Source organism: Phaethon lepturus, unplaced genomic scaffold (assembly GCF_000687285.1).
Source record: "Phaethon lepturus isolate BGI_N335 unplaced genomic scaffold, ASM68728v1 scaffold20321, whole genome shotgun sequence".
NCBI lineage: Eukaryota > Metazoa > Chordata > Aves > Phaethontiformes > Phaethontidae > Phaethon > Phaethon lepturus.
This window is the reverse complement of record NW_010517237.1, coordinates 19,696-37,798: the sequence shown is the minus strand read 5'-3', so window position 1 is coordinate 37,798 and position 18,103 is coordinate 19,696. Positions and strand designations below refer to the sequence as shown.

Genomic DNA, 18,103 nt, shown 5'->3' with positions numbered 1-18,103 from the left:
CGTACGCGCCGGGGAGCGGCGCGTCAGGCCAACGGCTCTCCCGCAGCCCGGGGAAAGCGGCGTCACACAACCACGCGCCACCGAGCACGTCTCCCAGCGCGACCCCCTCCCTCCGCGCGCCCCAGCTGCACCCAACCCGGGCGAGGGCATGTAGCTTGTCCCGATGTTTTCCACTCGTGGTCACACTGCTGCTGTATTTTCATACTCCTTTGAGCGTAAAAAGCTTGTTCCCTCTCCACCCTGACGGCAGGAATACACTAATACATAGAATACTTTAATTAATTTTTTTTTTTTTTTAGAGTGAAAAGATCTAATCTTTCTCTCTTGATCACAATAAAAAACTGCAGTCTCTGAGTAGCATGATTCAACTATTAGTGTTAACCGTTAGTGTTACTGTGAAATCCTCTTTGGTTATAGAATATTTTATTTAAAGCTAGATTATACAAAATAATTTTCCGCTAGAAATACACCCCTGAAATCTAAAAGCAATCTAAATTAACACACTTCCACAGGCTGAAGCTATACTGATAGGACTTACAAATTTGAGTATTTCTCCACATAATCTAAACAAAGTTATCAAAATTATATTAAGTAAATACATTTTGAGGAATAGTAAACTTTTGAAAAAATCCTTAGAATATTAAAAGTAGAGTTCTGGAAGTAGCAGTAGTGGGCTAGAGAAAAAAATAACCAAGACAGAGACCTCCTTAAATACTCTCCATTGCCTTGAATTCACTGAGAGCCTGCACTGGGTTAACGTGTTTCTTCTGGGACGCTCTCTTGATTTTAGTTTGGGTTTCGTCTTGCTTCTCCCTCTTGACCAGGGGTTTCTTCTCCGGAGCCTTCATCTTCCAGGAGACGGCGGGAAGATTGAGCGAAGCCATGCCCTGGGACTTCTGGTACTTGGTCGATGCCACGTAGGAAGCCTTCACAGTTTGCACCACCGCGTTCATCAGGTTCTTGGCTGCTTGGATGAGAGACATGGCACTGTCCACCTGCCAGACCGTTAACACGCAAGAGTTACACGCCGCAAAACCCACACAAACACACCGTTCCAGAAAATGCGACAGTCCGGGGGTGTAAAAGCACTTGAAAACTGATTTTTCTGGGTTTTCTTTGGAAATCTGAGGTTCCAAATTCGAGGTGGTGTTTTTTTTTGGACACTAAGAGGTAAGAACCTGACTTGTGCCACCAAAAACAAGAAGCGCAACGTTTGCCCATGATCCAAGTTAATGGCAATGGAAAAGATGTGTATGCTGCTGCTTGCTTTTGTGACTAAGCTTTAACAGTAGCTTATTCTCTAATGAAATTAATGAAGCTGTAGCAATGTCTTAATCACCGATAATAAATATTGAAGTCACCCTAAAATATTAAGTTGTATCAGAAAGGAAGGAATGCGACCACATCTTCAGCCAGGCCTGGAGCCCTTTCCCAGGTGGTTCCTGATTAACAAGAGCATTAAAATGAGAAAAAACAATGGATTTGTCAAAGTTTTAGCACAGGGCAGAGATAAAGAGCCAAAAATGGCGCAGAGTGGAAGAGAGAGGGGAGGACCACTGAGGTGGGACCCTGCTTCTCCGGGTGTCAGTGCCCTGCTCTGGGTGGGACCTCCGGCTTGTGAATGCCAAATGGCCTGGACAGGGTTTCGGTCTTGGGCAGGATTTCTGCATCTCTGCTAAACTTGCACAAGAATTCAGCTGCCTCTACACACTTAAATTCCAGCGTTGTAGACATCTAAGGAAGGTTCTGGGAAAAACCTTGAAGCCATTGCTTATCTAACAGGAAAAAAAATGGAGCACGAGGTTGGTTGCTTATGGTGCTGGTACCTTCCTTTCTGTCACGCTGCGTTTTTGAATACCACAACGGCAGATCTATCTGCATCCTCCAGCAACGCCAGTGTTGTCTGCTTTCCTCACCCCAGCCATCATGCTGGAAAACACTTTCATTGCATTTGACTATTTCCATGACTGTTCACAGCAGGAAGAATCGTATTAAATGCAAGGAAAGCGAGGAGGTACTTTTCTAAATGAATTGTCAGACTGCTTAGGGTGAAGGCTCTTACTGCCTTGGTTATAGCTCTGCTTTCACAAAATTTCTGTGGTATAGGGATGAGGGAGGATGTTAATGCTGAAGAGAATTTTACTTTTAGACAGGTGAAGTCTCTGGACTGGCAGAGGTCTTCATCTGATAATCTGATAGAAGCTTAACACTACCACTGGCAACATTCAGTCCCAGTGGACGGACTCATGGAGAACAGATAAAACCAGGAGATTAGACTACAGATGCCAGCCTGTTCATCTAACTAATTTATGGCAGAAGGGTATGTAAATTCTGAAGACACTGAATAACTGCAGTAAAACCCTGGAGTACGTATTACTGCATAATGACACATCTACTTCTCTGACAGCACGATGCCTTCAGCCTTCCAGCTACCAGGACATCAGGCGTGCAACAGACACACACAGCACCACATGTTTCGTTACATCTCATCACTCGGCTCGGCTGTGCTGGAAATATGAGCACGTGGGACTGGCAGCAGTAGGAGGTGCAGCAGAGGAGCCCGTTGCCCCGGCGAGGGTGCTAAGCTGATGCAAGTGTGGTCCACCACCACCACTGCTTCTGCAGCAGGTCGCTGCAGACCCCCCTCAGCTGCTGCTGTCCTGAAGTGCTCATTCTACAATTCCAGCTTGTTTGTGGGGAAAAAAAGACGTGCTAGTAAGTTTAAGCACTTGAAATAGCTGAATGGCAGGAGGTGGTAAGTTTTTTTCCATTTGCTTTTAAGGATTCAGATAGCAATATTGGACTATCGGCCGCTTCTGTCCCTTCGTCAAACCTATCTCTGTCATGACATGGATGCGCAAAAGCGCTGGTGATCAAACATACCTGTCTAGGACAAGGAAGAATATGCCACAAGAAATCAAGAATTTAGCTCTACTTCCCTCCCCCCAAATATCCGGCACATAGATTCCTCTTAGGAGGAAGCATTTCATGAACTATGGTGAAAAAAATATTTGCTAAGTAACAGCTAGAATAAGGAAGCAGGCTGGCCTACGGCAGCTTTCAGCTGTCATAAAACACAGCAGCCACTAAAAATCCCTGTGCTCTTCAGGGCACAGCTATTTTGAAATATTAACATCTCTGGATGTTAATCATGCAGTTGAGCATGCAGGACCCCAGCATGTTCCAAGGCTGTGCAGAGACGTGGGGTAGGCTTAGCTATGCTGATTAAAGTGATTTAACCTCACTAAGAGTGAAAAACAGCCTGGAAAAACAGTAGATTACACAAAGGTAAAGTGAATCTGTCTACAAACACAACTGAGTAGGGAAAAGTGAAGTCTGTATTTGTATTTTCCCCCCTTTTAAACAGTAAGTGTTTCCTCCAAAAACGACAAGGCAGTACAGGCAGCATTATAAACTTTGCACACATTAAAACTTTGACTGAATGCTCCAAAATCTCTTATCTATATTCTATATTGTTTAGCATAAAAGCTTAGATTGGAGTAATTGTTACCCCTGGAAGAAAAACTGCATGAACCAGACATGTCATAGCTCCTACGTACCCCAGACACAACCAGCTCCCCTCCGAGGTTTTGAACTTCAGCCTTGACTTTGCTACAGATATTCAGCTGATGGCAATAGAGTGCGATGCGCTGCAGGTAGGCGAGGAGGTCCTGCTTGCACGCAGAATCGGGGCACTGGAAAAAACAAAGGTCAAGTTTTACTTTGCAGTCACGAAAACTGGAACAGAAAGCACTTCTTGTCACCAGACAACTCCATTCTGAAATAGCAAACGTGCTCCAGAGATTGTTCCACTTTCTGCTGAGCTTTGGTTTTCAAAAGACAACTGAGCAATCCATGAGCATCACTAAATACATATAAAAACCCTGAAGCAATAAATATTGGCTATCAGAACAGCAGGGCAGCCGCTGGACAAAATCGCTGGGATCCTTTCAGCTGCACGGCTGCCCTTGATCTCCCTGCGAGGAGGAGGAGGGCTACCTAAGCTTTCCAGAGCAGGTCTGTTAACTACAAAAGGTCCTTCCTGTACACTGTACAGGACACCACAGCAATGATTTGACATCCAAGACTTCAAGTTGCAACTAGCAGATGTTACCAAATCAGCCTCAATTTCCAATCTTAAGTATTTTAAGCTAGGAAATGATAAACCCAACAGTTACTCGATTATATCCAGCAAAGCAGACATTTTCCTGACTTCTGCTCCCGTTTCCTAGCAGTGTGCAAACTAGATTCCTCACCAGGCATGAAATACAATTTTTAAAGTGCTTGCTGAAGCACTCATCCCTAAGATAAAAGTAACTTTTTTAGCTTTGCAATGCAAAGACTACGTAGGTATCGGTGACTGCAGTGCAGTTCAGAAAGCCCTTTTCTCGGACAGAAACGAAGGGCCACCCCTTGCTTTGCAGAGCCGAGCTGCGAGATGATTAATGAGCCAGTCTCACGCTGGGTTTCAAAACAAGAGGAGCCCTGCTGAGGGGCAGCCACAGTCCAAAACGGGATCTGCAAGCGTAAGACAAAAACGCTATGGGAAGCCTTTTACTACCCACGCGAGTCCTGCAGTATCTTTAAAGAACAGCAGTGAGCATGCTGGCCAGCATCGCTTCTCCAAAGAATAACGGGCCATGTCAGATCTGCTGGCACGGTCTGACTGTATGAAGACTAGTGAATAAAGCAGCTGGCACGCACTGAACTCCACAAACCCTTTGCCCACCCGATTTTCATGCTGCTGATGAATAAACCCAAGGGCATGCGTGCCATGGTCCCGTAGGCTCTGACCTCCAGACATCATTGCCAGTGCTGTAAGAAGTACCCAAGGTGACAGATTTTAAACCAGTCTGGATATATTCATGATGGCAGAAGCTATTGCGATAGGGATGCCGGGGATAGTTACGGTCCAACAGGTCACGTGCTGGTGCCGGCAGGTGAGGACACCACGCTGACAGCATGCACATTTCTGACCAAAGCAGGAAGTTTAGAGGTAGGTGTTATGTGCAGACACAGAACGCCTTGGGTTTCAAGGCTCATGTGCTCTACGTTGCATTGTGTCAAACGCACTGTTGCTTAAACCCTGATTTGAACCTCAGAGCAAGCGTGGCTCGTTGTACTGCGCTGCGAGCTCCGGTGCTATTTCCTCCTCTGAAATGGCCACTTTGCGCATCATCTTCTCATTGTCCCACCAAGCACTCATGGGTCTCCCGGACAAAGCCAGTAACAGGCTCACAATGATTCTTAGTGTCCTGCTCTAAGGCAGGCAACACTGGACCCAGCATTACTTCACCCCTAGCACCGTACCAGAAGATCAGGAATTCAACTGGCATTCACCAGGGACAGGACTAAAGGCAGATCCTGCAGTGATCTCCATCCTTCCTAGATGGCTGCACCCCATCCAGAAACTCTTTAAAGCTCCAGCATCCCGGGTCTTGGCACACAATCCCTGATCACTGAATGCAGGCCTTCCAGCACCCCATACACACACGCACTCACATATAAAACCCAAATGCTCTTCGCTGGCCCCACAGCTTAGCTTGACTCGACGCAAGCAGGGCACACCACCCTCCAGGCAGTGCGTTAACTGCAGGTCTGCCCGGCCAGCCGCTTGTCCCGGAGAACCCCGGCACCAGCTGCCTCTAGACAAGCACCAAAAACTCCCCAGAAACCACGAGCGGCCGCAGTGATTTACCAGTGTTAGATGTGACAAGAAGAGTCTTGCTCTATGCAGCACCTGCTTGCTCTTCCCACCCACAGACCCTGCTGAGATTCAGAGAGCTGCACAGTCTGTGAGAGCTCTCCTCCACACACCCGTTTGCAGAAAAATCCCATTTCAGCTACTACCCTCGCCCCGTACAGCGGACCGCCAAATGAAGATTCCTAATGGACATAGTATGCTTGGAAAAATAACCTTCCATGTGGCACCAACTTACTACTTAAAGCTTTTCTGAAGCTCAGGTTTACTGCTTATGGCCACACAGTCTCTCCTGTGCTTTCAGAGCAAGGTAAAAATCCCTTCTTGGGTGTCAGCAGTAGGGTCTGAGCCCCAGTTCTCATTGCAAACCTTCTCTCCTTAGCTACAAGATGGAAGCAGGAATCAAAGTTTCCCTACGTAGAAAAGGCACAAAAGGAGGCTGCACCAGAACAGATCATTGTGTTGCACAAGCAGTGGTGTGCAAACAGGGTGTCACATTCACATTCCCACATCAGTAACCAATCTGCCATAACAGCCATTTAACTCCAAAAGGAAGGTGAGTGTAGCTAAATACATTTGTTTTCTTCCAGGGCCAGAACCAGGGGGGGTTTAAGCCGATGTGGTATTTCAGCACAGCAGAAATAAAACAGCTGTACTGTACGTCGCATACCGAGACACCTCTGTATGGCAGGCTGCGGAGCTGTGATCTAAGGCAGCACACACAGACACACACACACCCCCTCCACACTGCAACTGGATTTTTGGCAAGCTGGGACAAGCACGGCACGCTGTGTAGCACAGGCTACAGAGATCGGATGCCTTTATGGGCGTCTGACCCGACGTGTCCATAAACTAACGGCCATCACCTTCTTAGTCCCAAGGAAGGTAATGAAACACCCAAAGTATCTGCAACTCTTAGTAGGCACGTTGCTCCCGTCAGTGAAGTGAAAACCATGAATAACAAAGCGGCAAAGCTTGCGGGTTAATTTTTTAAGCTAATCAATATTAGACAGCAGTACGAGATGTTTTAGAGAAAGTCCACAAATAGCGTCGGCCAAAGAGCTAATGAAAAGCTGAAATTACCATTTTGGAAAATGCTCTCCATCTCCCAAACAGCTCATCTAACAAAGCAAAGGAGCAGCACAACGGCAGATTGAATTGAATGTTGACAAATGCACAATACGGCACGTCAGAAGGACCGCTAAACAATTCAAGGTACTTTATGGGTTGTGACTTTATGGAAACCATTTAAGGAAAGACACTCTCAAGGAAAGAGGCTGCCACATGTTTACCAATGGCTGAAGGAGACAACAAAACACCAGTGGGGGAAGCACTGGAATAGGAACCATTATTCGGTTGTATAGATCAGTATGACGTGAGTTGGAAAACCACATCCTACACTGTGTGTGCTATTTCAACGAGCAGAACAGAGGACTCGGTTCAAAGACAGATGATGTTTGAATAGAGATGTAACACAAGATAAAAAAGAACATCAACAGAAGGCACTGCAGATGTGTGTATGAGCCCTGTCCTTTCCTGTGCAGGAACACTCAGATAAAAACCAAAAAACCCAAAAGGCAACAATTTCAACACCGATTAAGAAAGATGACATTGTATTAACCTACAACAGCCACAGACAAAAAAAAACCTGTCTGCAGAGCTAGCTTGGGAGGATTCCCACAACACTGTCACTGCAGATAGCTGCAGTGTAGACAGAAACAAATGTGTGTTGGGGGACACCCCCACCTCCCCAAACGAGACGCTGCCACAGACTCAGTGGTGGTTGTGGGCAAAAGCTAAGCTAGCTGCTCCATCCGGATCCATGCCGGCCAGAGCAAATGCGCACGCACACTCGCTTCCTACCACCCCAGCTGAGCCTGAGGAGAAGCACAATCACCTTTTTCTCCCTTTTTGCAAAGAAAAGGGGCAGGGAAAGCCAGAAGAGCTCTCCTGTGGTGTGTGCTGATGAAGACAAGCACACAACCCCCATCTCCCCACAGTCTGGCAGGTGTAAGTGAGCAACCTCAAAGGCTTTTCTTCCTCCCGCTGCACGTCCAGTTCAGGGAAGTAACACCGCTGTGACACCAATTCACAACAAAACTGCTGGGCTCGGCACGGCTTGGTTAGAGGAGCTGAAAGCAGGCATTTAGGGGAAGCAGCTACCGCGGCGGGACAGGCACGCGGAGCGCGTGCCAGCCAGGACAGCCTGTGCCCACAGCACAGCCCTGGACCGGCCTCCGCAGCGTATGGACCAGTCTCGACAGCAAGAGCCTGCTGGAGCGTTCTACTGGGAAGCGGGGCAATCCCTACGCTTGCCCCCAGCTCCTTTCAATTTAATGATCAGACACCGATACAACCTCCCACCACTATCAAAGAGAAAAAGCAACAGAATTTTTCTTTCGTTTTCTAAGTATTTCAACACTGAAAAAAAAATAATAATACGGAGAATCATTGTCTTGCTGCAAATGATTTTCATCTGTGTTGTGCTCATAATGTTTTCATATCCCCCCCCATTCAAAACAAGCAGACTGCTGCTTTGAGTGAAAGATGGAACACCTTTGGGAAAATCTGCCAGCTGATGGCTAGACCCTTTTCAAGAGATGTGAAATACCTTGGATAATAGCTTTTATGGTTTCAAAGGAAATGTGCTGTAAAACTGCCTGACGGCAGGAGTTAGGAGTTCCTGACACACTAACACGAGGGGTCATGATTCACCTGGTGTCACATGGTGAACAGGACATAAAACTCCATCCATTTGTTAAAAACCCGTATTAGGCATAGGAAGGCATTAGTGCTCCGCTGAAACGGTTGCATTGTACGTCCTCTGTAACTGTCAGATAGTTCTACATTAACGGATCACTACAAGTTTCTGAAGAGTATGTAAGCATATCTAATGAAATATGCAAGCTGGAAGTATTAGTAGAGTATGCAGTTGGGGGAAAAAAAAGCTATATTCTTGTCAGAGTGACTAACTCTACGGTCCTGCTCATTTATCTTCAAACACGTGCTTAATCTTTTACATTTTTAAGGACCCTACTGTTACTAAAAGGAGCCAGGTACATTTTTAAGGACCCTACTGTTACTAAAAGGAGCCGTTTAGTTTCCTTCTGTGTTTTGAAATGGATCAGTGCAGAAAAGTCTATACCAAGTTTGCATAAAACACGTGGATTTAAAAAAAAAAAAAAAGGGCATTGTAAACCTTCAGCCTGAGATCCCCCGAGATCTGTAACACAAACTGCTCCTTGCTTCATTTACCTATGGCAGTAGGGTTCCTGATTCTTCCAGAAATATGGTTGTCAAAATGCTATAGCAAGGAGACCCATTTAAAAAAAAAAAAAAAAATTTTCAACTTTATCTCCCCATTGAACATTTCTCACTGCATCATTAATAAATTAGGGTGAAGACCACATCCTCTGGATGCAACATTTAAAGAGAGATCTGCATTACAAAGATTTACTTCCAAAATGACCCGGTTTTATTTGAAACTTGGATTACAGATCTACATTCAGAGGCCTGAAAAGCAAGCAGCAGCTGTACAAAAATAAGGTTTAGTCCGTGATCTCAGCCTTAACTTACCTGCATTTCAGGGTCTCTCTTGAAGGCAGAATATTATTACTAATGCTGATGTTTCTCTGCAATTTGGGTGTGGACTGAGACCAAAGGCACTTCTGCTTGGCCCAACCCAGTTTCTGAAGCAGCTCAGGACAGGCAGACGCATTGCATAAAACCCCAAGCTGGCCATACCCGTTCAGTCCTATAAGGATTCCTTTCAAATACTTTTGTACATATAGCACAACAACATGCACAACAGCCTGGGACAGCGTAGCAGATACCTGGGTCACTACGTGCCTTGCTCAAAGTCTTCATCAATTCTGACTAGACAATGAAAAAAAATTCTAGAGAGTTTTTTACAATCTCACCGTTCAGTCTATGAGGCATCTGAAGATTCTCAATATTAAAAAGTTGCCTCAAAAATAATATTAAAGGTTGTGCAATAGGCCACATGCAATAATTACAGCGTTGCCTATGCAGTCTCGCCATTTCTTTGGAAAGTATTGGGCATATTCTGAGCATGACAGAAGTGACATGAATTCAGTTTCAGTCCTGTTCAGTTACAGAAACTGGCCTAGATACTATGTGACATGAAGCAGTGTTGGCATATTGCTACCTTAAAATGGTAGGTGCTTGATTTAAGCCAAGGAGCTGCTAGTGTTACTGCTGGGCATGTTTAACTGCTTACACTGCTTAGGGTGGCAGGAGAGCAGCTGGAAAGAAAGGCTAGAATTTTCCAGCAACAAATCTGGAAAAGCAGTTTAAAAACCCCCAAAACCTCAAAACTAAACACATTTTCTTCTGTTCATCATGGCTGCAGTACTAAAAGATCTCCTATAGCTCGTTTGTGCTGGAGGCTTATGAAAATGAATTGTGACTTACGTGGTCAGCAATAGTCCGTCCCAGCTTGTCCATCCGTGACCCGGCCTCTGCAATCTTCTTGGCTGCGCTAATCACATCTGACGTATTTTTCAGTGGACCTTTACCTCTGCAAAACAGAACAGAGTCTACCTTCTAGCGCCAGAAAACCAGAAGAGTGAACTCTATATTGCTTTACTCATCCTGTTCCATGTAGTACTCGAAGCGATTCCTCACCCAAACTGCATGAATAAGGTTGCACAGAAATAGGCAGGTGTAGCCATTACGGCACCTTCATTTTCAAGGCAGTTTTCCCCTTCCAGCCCCTCCCCATACTTAGATTAAATCTAGGAATAAAAACATCTTAAATTTTACTGTCTTAAGCAACCAAATGATGATGAGAGGTAGCATTTTAGAAGACAGATTTGCAATTTTCATGGAATGCAACATCAAGTTTAAAAAAATAAGTGTTGTATAAAATCTGGTAAATGAATTTCAAAAGGCATCAAAATCTCTATCTTTCTTTTGCAAATAACTGTACTAGGAACGATTTCTGCAGTATAGCAATATCAAGAAGATCATAGAATTTAATGTGGTAAGGAACTGAGCAAATACATATATATATATTCCTTGGGACAAAAATCACCCCTAAGAAAGTCAGAAAGACAGACAGGCAATAACTGCTGTGTATCTATAGATCAATTTAAACAGTTATTACCACCCAGTCACTGCATAGTAATGCATCTCCTGAGTTAATACACAGGCTTTAATAGGGTAACATTTAAAGGAAATTATAAGAAGTAAGACTCTTAAGAGTACTTGCAAAATATTTCATTGAAAGATCAGCATCCCAGCCAGTTCTGAGAGAAGGTGTTATGTGCACAAATTAAGAAGACTCACCTGGTGAAGTCTGTCATTTCCATCATAATCATACACATTTGTTTTGCCAGAACAATTATATCATTACCGCTGTCATCCCATTTTGATACTTCAGCATCCAATTTACTCTTTTCTTCCTGGAAGCTTGCGACTTGCTCAGCAATCTTAGCTTTTTGCTCTTGAGGGAGCTGAGCCATGATAGCCTAAAAGAGAGAGTTTTCTCACATTGCCTTATGCCATCACTTGTAGAAGGCTTTTTTTTTTTTCACTAATTACCAATTTAAGTCATGTAGAAGGGGGATAAAACTTCAATAGCAATCCTCTACCTAGAGGCTTTACAGAACCATTTCCTTCCATTTTGAACCAAAGTTTATGCTCTTTCTTAAAAAAGGGTGCCCAGAAAGACAAGTTGACACCTGAAACATGGACATTTGCATGATAAAATGGTTAGACACCGAACAAGTTTGCCAGGTATTACCATCCATCAAAGAAAAACTGCATGAAGAGGAGAGACTTGCCTTTTCCACAAAATTTTAAGAGTTTTAAAAGGAAGTTCCACTTGGGTATCTTTCAGTGTTGCAACGCACAGAAGAAATATTGTAAGTCCCTTTCCTGCAAAAAGCTAGATACACTATTTTGAAACACGCATCCTGAGGAAAGAGTAAGTGAAAATAAAGAGTACGTGCTTACTCCTGAATAAAATCTATTAGACTAGGTTTACAGCCTGCATGAGACTCAATGCCCTTGCCTTCATAAACACTGGGAGCATTCATGCCTCCAGGAGCAGGTGAAAAACGAGTTGTCAGTACAAAAAAGCATCTTGCAGCAGCCATGCTAAAGGTATGTTAGAAATGTCTGCATTTAAATAAAAGTGGGGGGAGGGAAACAGGAATAGAGAGTGCTTGTACAAGGAAGGAGAGCATAAAAAATACTCTCAGTTAGTGTAATTCCAAAGCCAATGCAGCAGAAGTTTGATAAATAAGGCCTAGCTACTCCTTGCCTGGTTTCAGGCTAGAAGATACTTCACCAAAAATCTTTTGTGGCACTTTCCCAAGAGTGTAAATTGTTATTGATCCAGAAGGGGACATGTCAAATAAAAACAATAGGTAAGGCCTGTTTTTTCTTCAATGCACTGATTTTAAGTTTTCACCTATTAATGATTATTTATTGCCTACCAATGCTTTCATTTTTAACAGTCAGAGGAAATGCAGTGAGTTTAAATGATTTCATTTCTGAGCTCCTCTCAACATTGTCTTGATTAAATGCTCTGTGGCCAAACACACACCAACATGTGCGTGAGAAGAAATTTTGTAAAAAATGCCTGAACTGCAGAGTTATTTATTTCTTGCCCACAAACTTAGTACTTGCGTGTCGAAAATAACGTTAGTACAATGGAATGATTTGCCCTGTATCTCCCTGCAGGAGCTCAACTAATTAAATGGCAGTGCCTACAACGTCTGTGATGTCAAAGTATAAAGTAGCTCATTGGTATTAAAAGGATTTTCACCTTTCAGAACATCCAAAATAATATACAGCCATTTCTGATGTCCATCAGACCATCACACGCTGCATTTCACTTAACCTCTTTTTCAGAAGAACACTGGAAGCAAAGAATGCCAGTTTTCTGATGCAACATTTTCACCGCCACCCTCAAAAAATTTAACCTGGATTTTCAAAGCAAGTTGAACTGTTTCTTGAAGGCACAAGCAGAGTTTTATAATGCTCGGATTTGTTCCTTACCCTTGCACTTTGTCCAGCAATGAGCTGATCGTCTTCTGTCTGAATACTTGTTCTGCTTCGGACATCAAAATCCTCAGTCTCAAAGTCAGAATCATCCAACTCTTCAGGAGTCTGAGGAAAGAGTAATTCAGTCAGAGCCAAACAATAGATTTCATGGCTCTAAAAATCATCAAGAATATCATTTTTCAAGCAGAGAGAATGGAAATAAGTGAAGGTAAATATAGGGACTGTATCCAGCTTGTGAACACGTGTGATTACATATGCTTGACCCCTCATGTTAAACACCATAGAGATCCCCAAAATTAGTAACGAAGTACCAGTAACTAAACATCTGAGATTTATCAGGACATTAATGCACTCAGGATTTGAAATACAGAAGAAAAGTTCTTGCAAAACGAACAGTATCTTTTGCAACTCGGTCAAACGTAAAAGCTTCACTTGAGATTCTGAAGCTAAAATTACACACAGCTCTAAGGCCTGGTTCAAAACCACAGACGTCGTCTTTAGCACAATTATGAATCAAAGCATCGACTAAATTAACAGCAGATAAAATATATCGAAATTTATTCTTATCCCCCAGGAAAAGCTGAAAATTTTTAGCTAGTAAGGGCCAGCTTTTATGCTGTAGGCTAAACACATCTGACCTAGTTCCTGCTTGCCTAAGATGTATTTTTGCTACTGCCACATAGCTATAGCTGGCAAACTTTTTATAAAGCTTATCAAGTTTAAACAGCATGTTTGTCAAAATACTACATCTTTGCCTAGAGTGGCACTTCATGACTATTTTGCAGAGCTGTATCAACAAAGAACTTCACTGATAAATGCAATAAATTGTGATTAACAGATAAGATGCAGATAAAGTCCCTGCTCTTCATATTTTTTTCCTATGATTTGAATTTTATAAACTTGTTTTCCAATACAGACATCTTGTGATACAGTTAAAATAAAGATGGAGATGCAAAATAGTTGCCAAAAAGCAAAGGTGAGTATGCTGACAATCACGACCTGGGGTATTTCAGCCACCATCTCCTCCCCATGCCTTGAAGAACAGAGTATATACACAAAATCAGCATAAGGACATCTACTAGTAAGTAGCTCAGTGTATTAATATTTTTAAAAAAATTAAAGAAAACTATTCTGCCGCCTCTTTATAAACTGTTTATGATTCTCAAGCCCCTTTCTCTGCCCATCCACTCCAAAGCCCAAACAACCTGGGGTATACAAAGTGTAATTCTGCCTTTCAATCTGTCATCAAGAGCAAAAACTGCTCTGGGGGTGGTGAGAACTTGCCTGGGGATCAGGGAGGAAAGAGCTTTACTTCAATAACCTACAGGTACAGTAAGATTTTAGTTTTGAAAATATACTGCACAAACACAAAAATTAGCTGTTTGAGTGATTCTTTCCTTCTGGTTCCTGTAAAGCACAAGTGCCACAGGACAAAGCTTCAAGAGAATCAGCCCATTTGCCCCAGCCGAGCTTAGCAGCATCCCCTCCAAGCGTGAGTACTCCGGTCCAGTGTGAGACAACGCCCTGGAGAAGTGGCGGCCCGGCATCTCCGTTTGGATGACTCTCTTATCCTAAATACATTCTAGACCTTACAGCCCCTTCGACAACAAACACTAACATTTTAACTTTTTTATAGGTCACCGATGTGTCACCAGTGCGCCGCCGCTAGCTACTGGCAGCTGCAATAGAGCCGTGGCACCCTGACATCAGAGACGCGGCGCAAGGGGAAACGTCAGGATTCCTGGCATCGCCAGCTTGGCTAATTACTGACGACGTGGAATTGGCAGTCATGCCTGCATGTCCTGAATAACAAGGACTTTAGCGGGGGAATCAAATTAGTTTGTCTGCATAGCAGGAAAGCACCGGTACCTTCATCTAACATTGGTTGTCTACAAATCCTTAGCTTAAGTTTGAAAAAAATGATACGGAGAGCACATATGTGGTCGTCAGCTTTTCTTCTGATTTTCCATCTGATTCTTTCCTTTAAGCAGCAAACACAGAAGACACTATTGCAGTGGTTACTATAATCATGCATGTTCTGGGGCTGTACATCCTCAATTTACTTATCACCAAAATGCATCTGCTGTGGTTACCATTCTGAAAGATTAAGACAGTTTCTCCACAAGGCATTTATGTTTGAGTCAGAGGGGTAAAAGGAAAAAAGGAACAAAACCCTACACTTGTGTCTGCCTCCTGCCCATTTTTACCATACTGGTTCAAGAAATATGCCCATAGGCCAGTCTCAACCAGAACTTTCTTTTCTGCACCACTTTAATCAACTGCAGGAGCCCTTCTGCATCTTCCCCGCATGCCTCCTACCAGTCTAACGCTGCCTGACCTACCAGAAATTAGGACTCCCAAGTCACGCTCACTGCACCTGAAACACGCAAGCACAGGAGAGACAAAGCCACTATGAACTGGTCCCTGTTTACTAAGGTTAGCTAATTAACGAATTACATGCTCTAGGAACTACAGGCTGAACTCATCTAAACCTGTTTTTGACTAACTAGCATTAATTCTCAACATTTACTTAATAAAGAGCCATCAGGTTTTATTCCTAAGCTCTCAAACCATCAAAAAGTATCTGTAGTTATGAATCCACTTGCTGTTGTTAAATCAAAGGTCACTGATTTTCACACATTAACAAGCAAGGCATTAACATGGTATTACAAAAGATGCGTGAAGGGTATTTAGCATCACAACTCTGGCTATCATTGATGCTCCGATCTGTTTAATGAGTTTGAATCAAAAAGTACTTCTGAAGTACTCCACAGAGTGAGTAGCAGTTTTTAAGACTCAGAATGTTAATATGAGCTAAAAATCTTACGCTGTCTGCTCTCAATAAAACTGATGCAGGGCAGTTCAATAGAGGTGGGGGAAAGTGAGCGGAAAAACAGAAAGCTGCTTAAGTCACACTCACCCGGATCATCAGTACAGCTTTCCTGATATCTCGTATTCCATCGTACACCAGTCGCGAAGCATCGATAAATTCATTTTCATCCATTGGCTGAGCAGGGTCCGAACTCAGCGCTTCCACAGCAGCCTCTACTTGCTCAGTAAATCGTGGCATAACTGAATAAAGAACACAAAATAACGATGGTCAGTCCCACCCCAATGCCATTTTCTGCTACACACTCATGTAAAAGATGTGTGTGTGCTTCGTTGTTACCTATCACTGGAAACTCTGCAGTGGCTCCACTTAAATTTGAAACATTTATTATAGAAGGACACCAGTACTGTAGCTCGAGTCTTATGCCCACTTCAATTTGTTTACTCTTCTGCTATTTTTTTTTTTTCCCTTAGACAGTAAAAAGTTTATCACACCCTTCTAGGAGACAAGGAGAAAACACCTGGGGAAGCAGCTAGAAATTATGGGATAAAATATTAAGCATTTGTTGAATATTCCCTATAGACATACATAATTTTTTGGGGAAAAAACCCAGTATCATCACCACAAAGCTCAAGTTTAACAAGGCACTGGACAAGGGCAGGTTGCACTGCTGTACTTCAGTGACTCACTGCACCCTAGGAAGAACATCACAGAACCATTCACAGTCTGTTTGTTTCTTCAGTGTCACCCTTGATTCTTCAAAGTCGTAATTAAAGCAAAACCAACTAATAGTTGGCACAGCACTCATTGAAGCAACCAGAATCACTCCTTCCCCTACGTGGATCTTACCAGCTACTTCATAGGAAACATCCCAATTTATTGTTTGGGGGTGGGGGATTACAACTTACATTTCTTTAACTGTTGTAAAGATATTTTACAAAATTTACCCTAAATTATTCCCCAAAATTTATGCTACTGGGCTGATGCAGCATAAATCTTCTTTCTGGATCCTGACCACTTGCAGAGCCTGGTACAATACTGCAAGGTGACCAGCATAACTTTCAAGCCCTGACTCATCGTTTGGGACTCATTCCCTGGTGTTTTAGCTTTCTACAGCTCAATCAGTGACAGCAAGCACATTCAGGGAGATCTCATGCACTGCTGAATTTTAAGCCAGTCAACACAGCAAAATTACATTTCTCACTTTGCAACAGCTCTGCAAATAACTCCCACTAATTTTCATTATAGCATGTAAATGGAGAATTTAATAGATTTCATGGGTCCATTAATATCCGGTTGCCCGTGTGCTTGTAAGCAGTATGAATTGGTAGTAACAAACTCTTACCTGTGTTGGACAGTAACTTTGTCGCTTCCAACACCTTCTCGGTGTAGACTCCAGGTTCGTAGTTATCCATTTCAGAAGTGACAACATGAATGACTCTAGCAGCACGTCCTCGAATTGCACCAGCTGTGCGGTCTAAACCATCAACATCTTTTTCTTGGAGAGCAATGACACATTTGTTTACATCTTCTAAAATATGATTCTCTGGTGGTAAAAGAAGGAGGATTTAGATGGTAGTATCTTCTTTTCTGTTGCAGTCATCAGCATTGCAGTTTCTCAGTTTGCGACCTGCTCTATAAAAGCTCCAGCGAGATGCTGTAAAGCATTAATTTTCAAGCTTGCTATGACCAGCAAGCAGCTGCCCTTCCAAACCAGGTGTCAAAAAAACCATCAGTCCATTCACCTACTGGCATCCACAATTCTTGTTCCCGTTGGTGCTTGGTTATACCAACAGAAAAGCTGAGTGCGGCTGAATTCTCCCCTAATGTGTTTTTTTTCCATATTCCTCTCCTGGACTGCCAAAGCCCTTATTCCAAATATTTGCAAGCCACTCCCCTGTCATTCCACATGTGTGGGGCGATGAGGCACCCTCCCCAAAGCCACACCTAAGCCACTCAACGCTCTAATAGACTGGGGCACGCGTTGCATGTCTCTAGCTTCCTACACAGTGTTTTCCTACACTCACACACATACCATCAGAAAATATTAAATGGCTAGTCCTCCATTCAAATTTAAGACACATAACATGCAGTGATTTATGCAGAAAGCGTTCCAGTGACAGAGTACTCACTGCCTCTTAAGAAAACAGAAAATAAAGCCAAGACCTCTGTTCATAATTTACTTTTGGAAGACACATTTTCTTTTTTATATAGAGATATTTTCCTGCATTTATCAAGTCCAGGAGGCCCAAAATGAGTAAAAACACCTAGGAGACTTCTGAAGATGCCTAAAGAGGCTGGGATGCTCATTTGGGGAAAGGTACCCCAAAAAGGTCTTCCAAACTCTCTTAGAGACCTCTTTAATATATCAGTAGCAATGCTTTGACACTGCCATCCAACATCAGCATTTGGGCTGCTTGGTAAGAAACCAACTTGGAAACGTTTCTGCTCTGTCACATAAAACAGTTTCCAGCATTACTTACCATTGATTTAATCATGCTACACTGCCAATCCGTGCCACTGAAGTGGCTTTTATT

General features: G+C 43.2%; 1 protein-coding gene across 1 annotated transcript in view; it reads right to left on the bottom strand.

Annotated features, from left to right (window-relative positions):
• Window positions 1-401: 401 nt before the first annotated feature.
• CTNNA1 (catenin (cadherin-associated protein), alpha 1, 102kDa) overlaps window positions 402-18,103 on the bottom strand; it is a gene marked incomplete at its 5' end in the record, with an annotated part of 33,201 nt that continues 15,499 nt past the window's right edge. Inside the window, 7 exons of the mRNA XM_010296336.1 lie at window positions 402-995; window positions 3,561-3,695; window positions 10,136-10,241; window positions 11,012-11,193; window positions 12,731-12,841; window positions 15,657-15,808; window positions 16,912-17,112. Of these exons, the coding sequence (XP_010294638.1) occupies window positions 708-995; window positions 3,561-3,695; window positions 10,136-10,241; window positions 11,012-11,193; window positions 12,731-12,841; window positions 15,657-15,808; window positions 16,912-17,112 (1,175 nt within the window). The remainder of the gene's footprint in view (window positions 996-3,560; window positions 3,696-10,135; window positions 10,242-11,011; window positions 11,194-12,730; window positions 12,842-15,656; window positions 15,809-16,911; window positions 17,113-18,103) is intronic.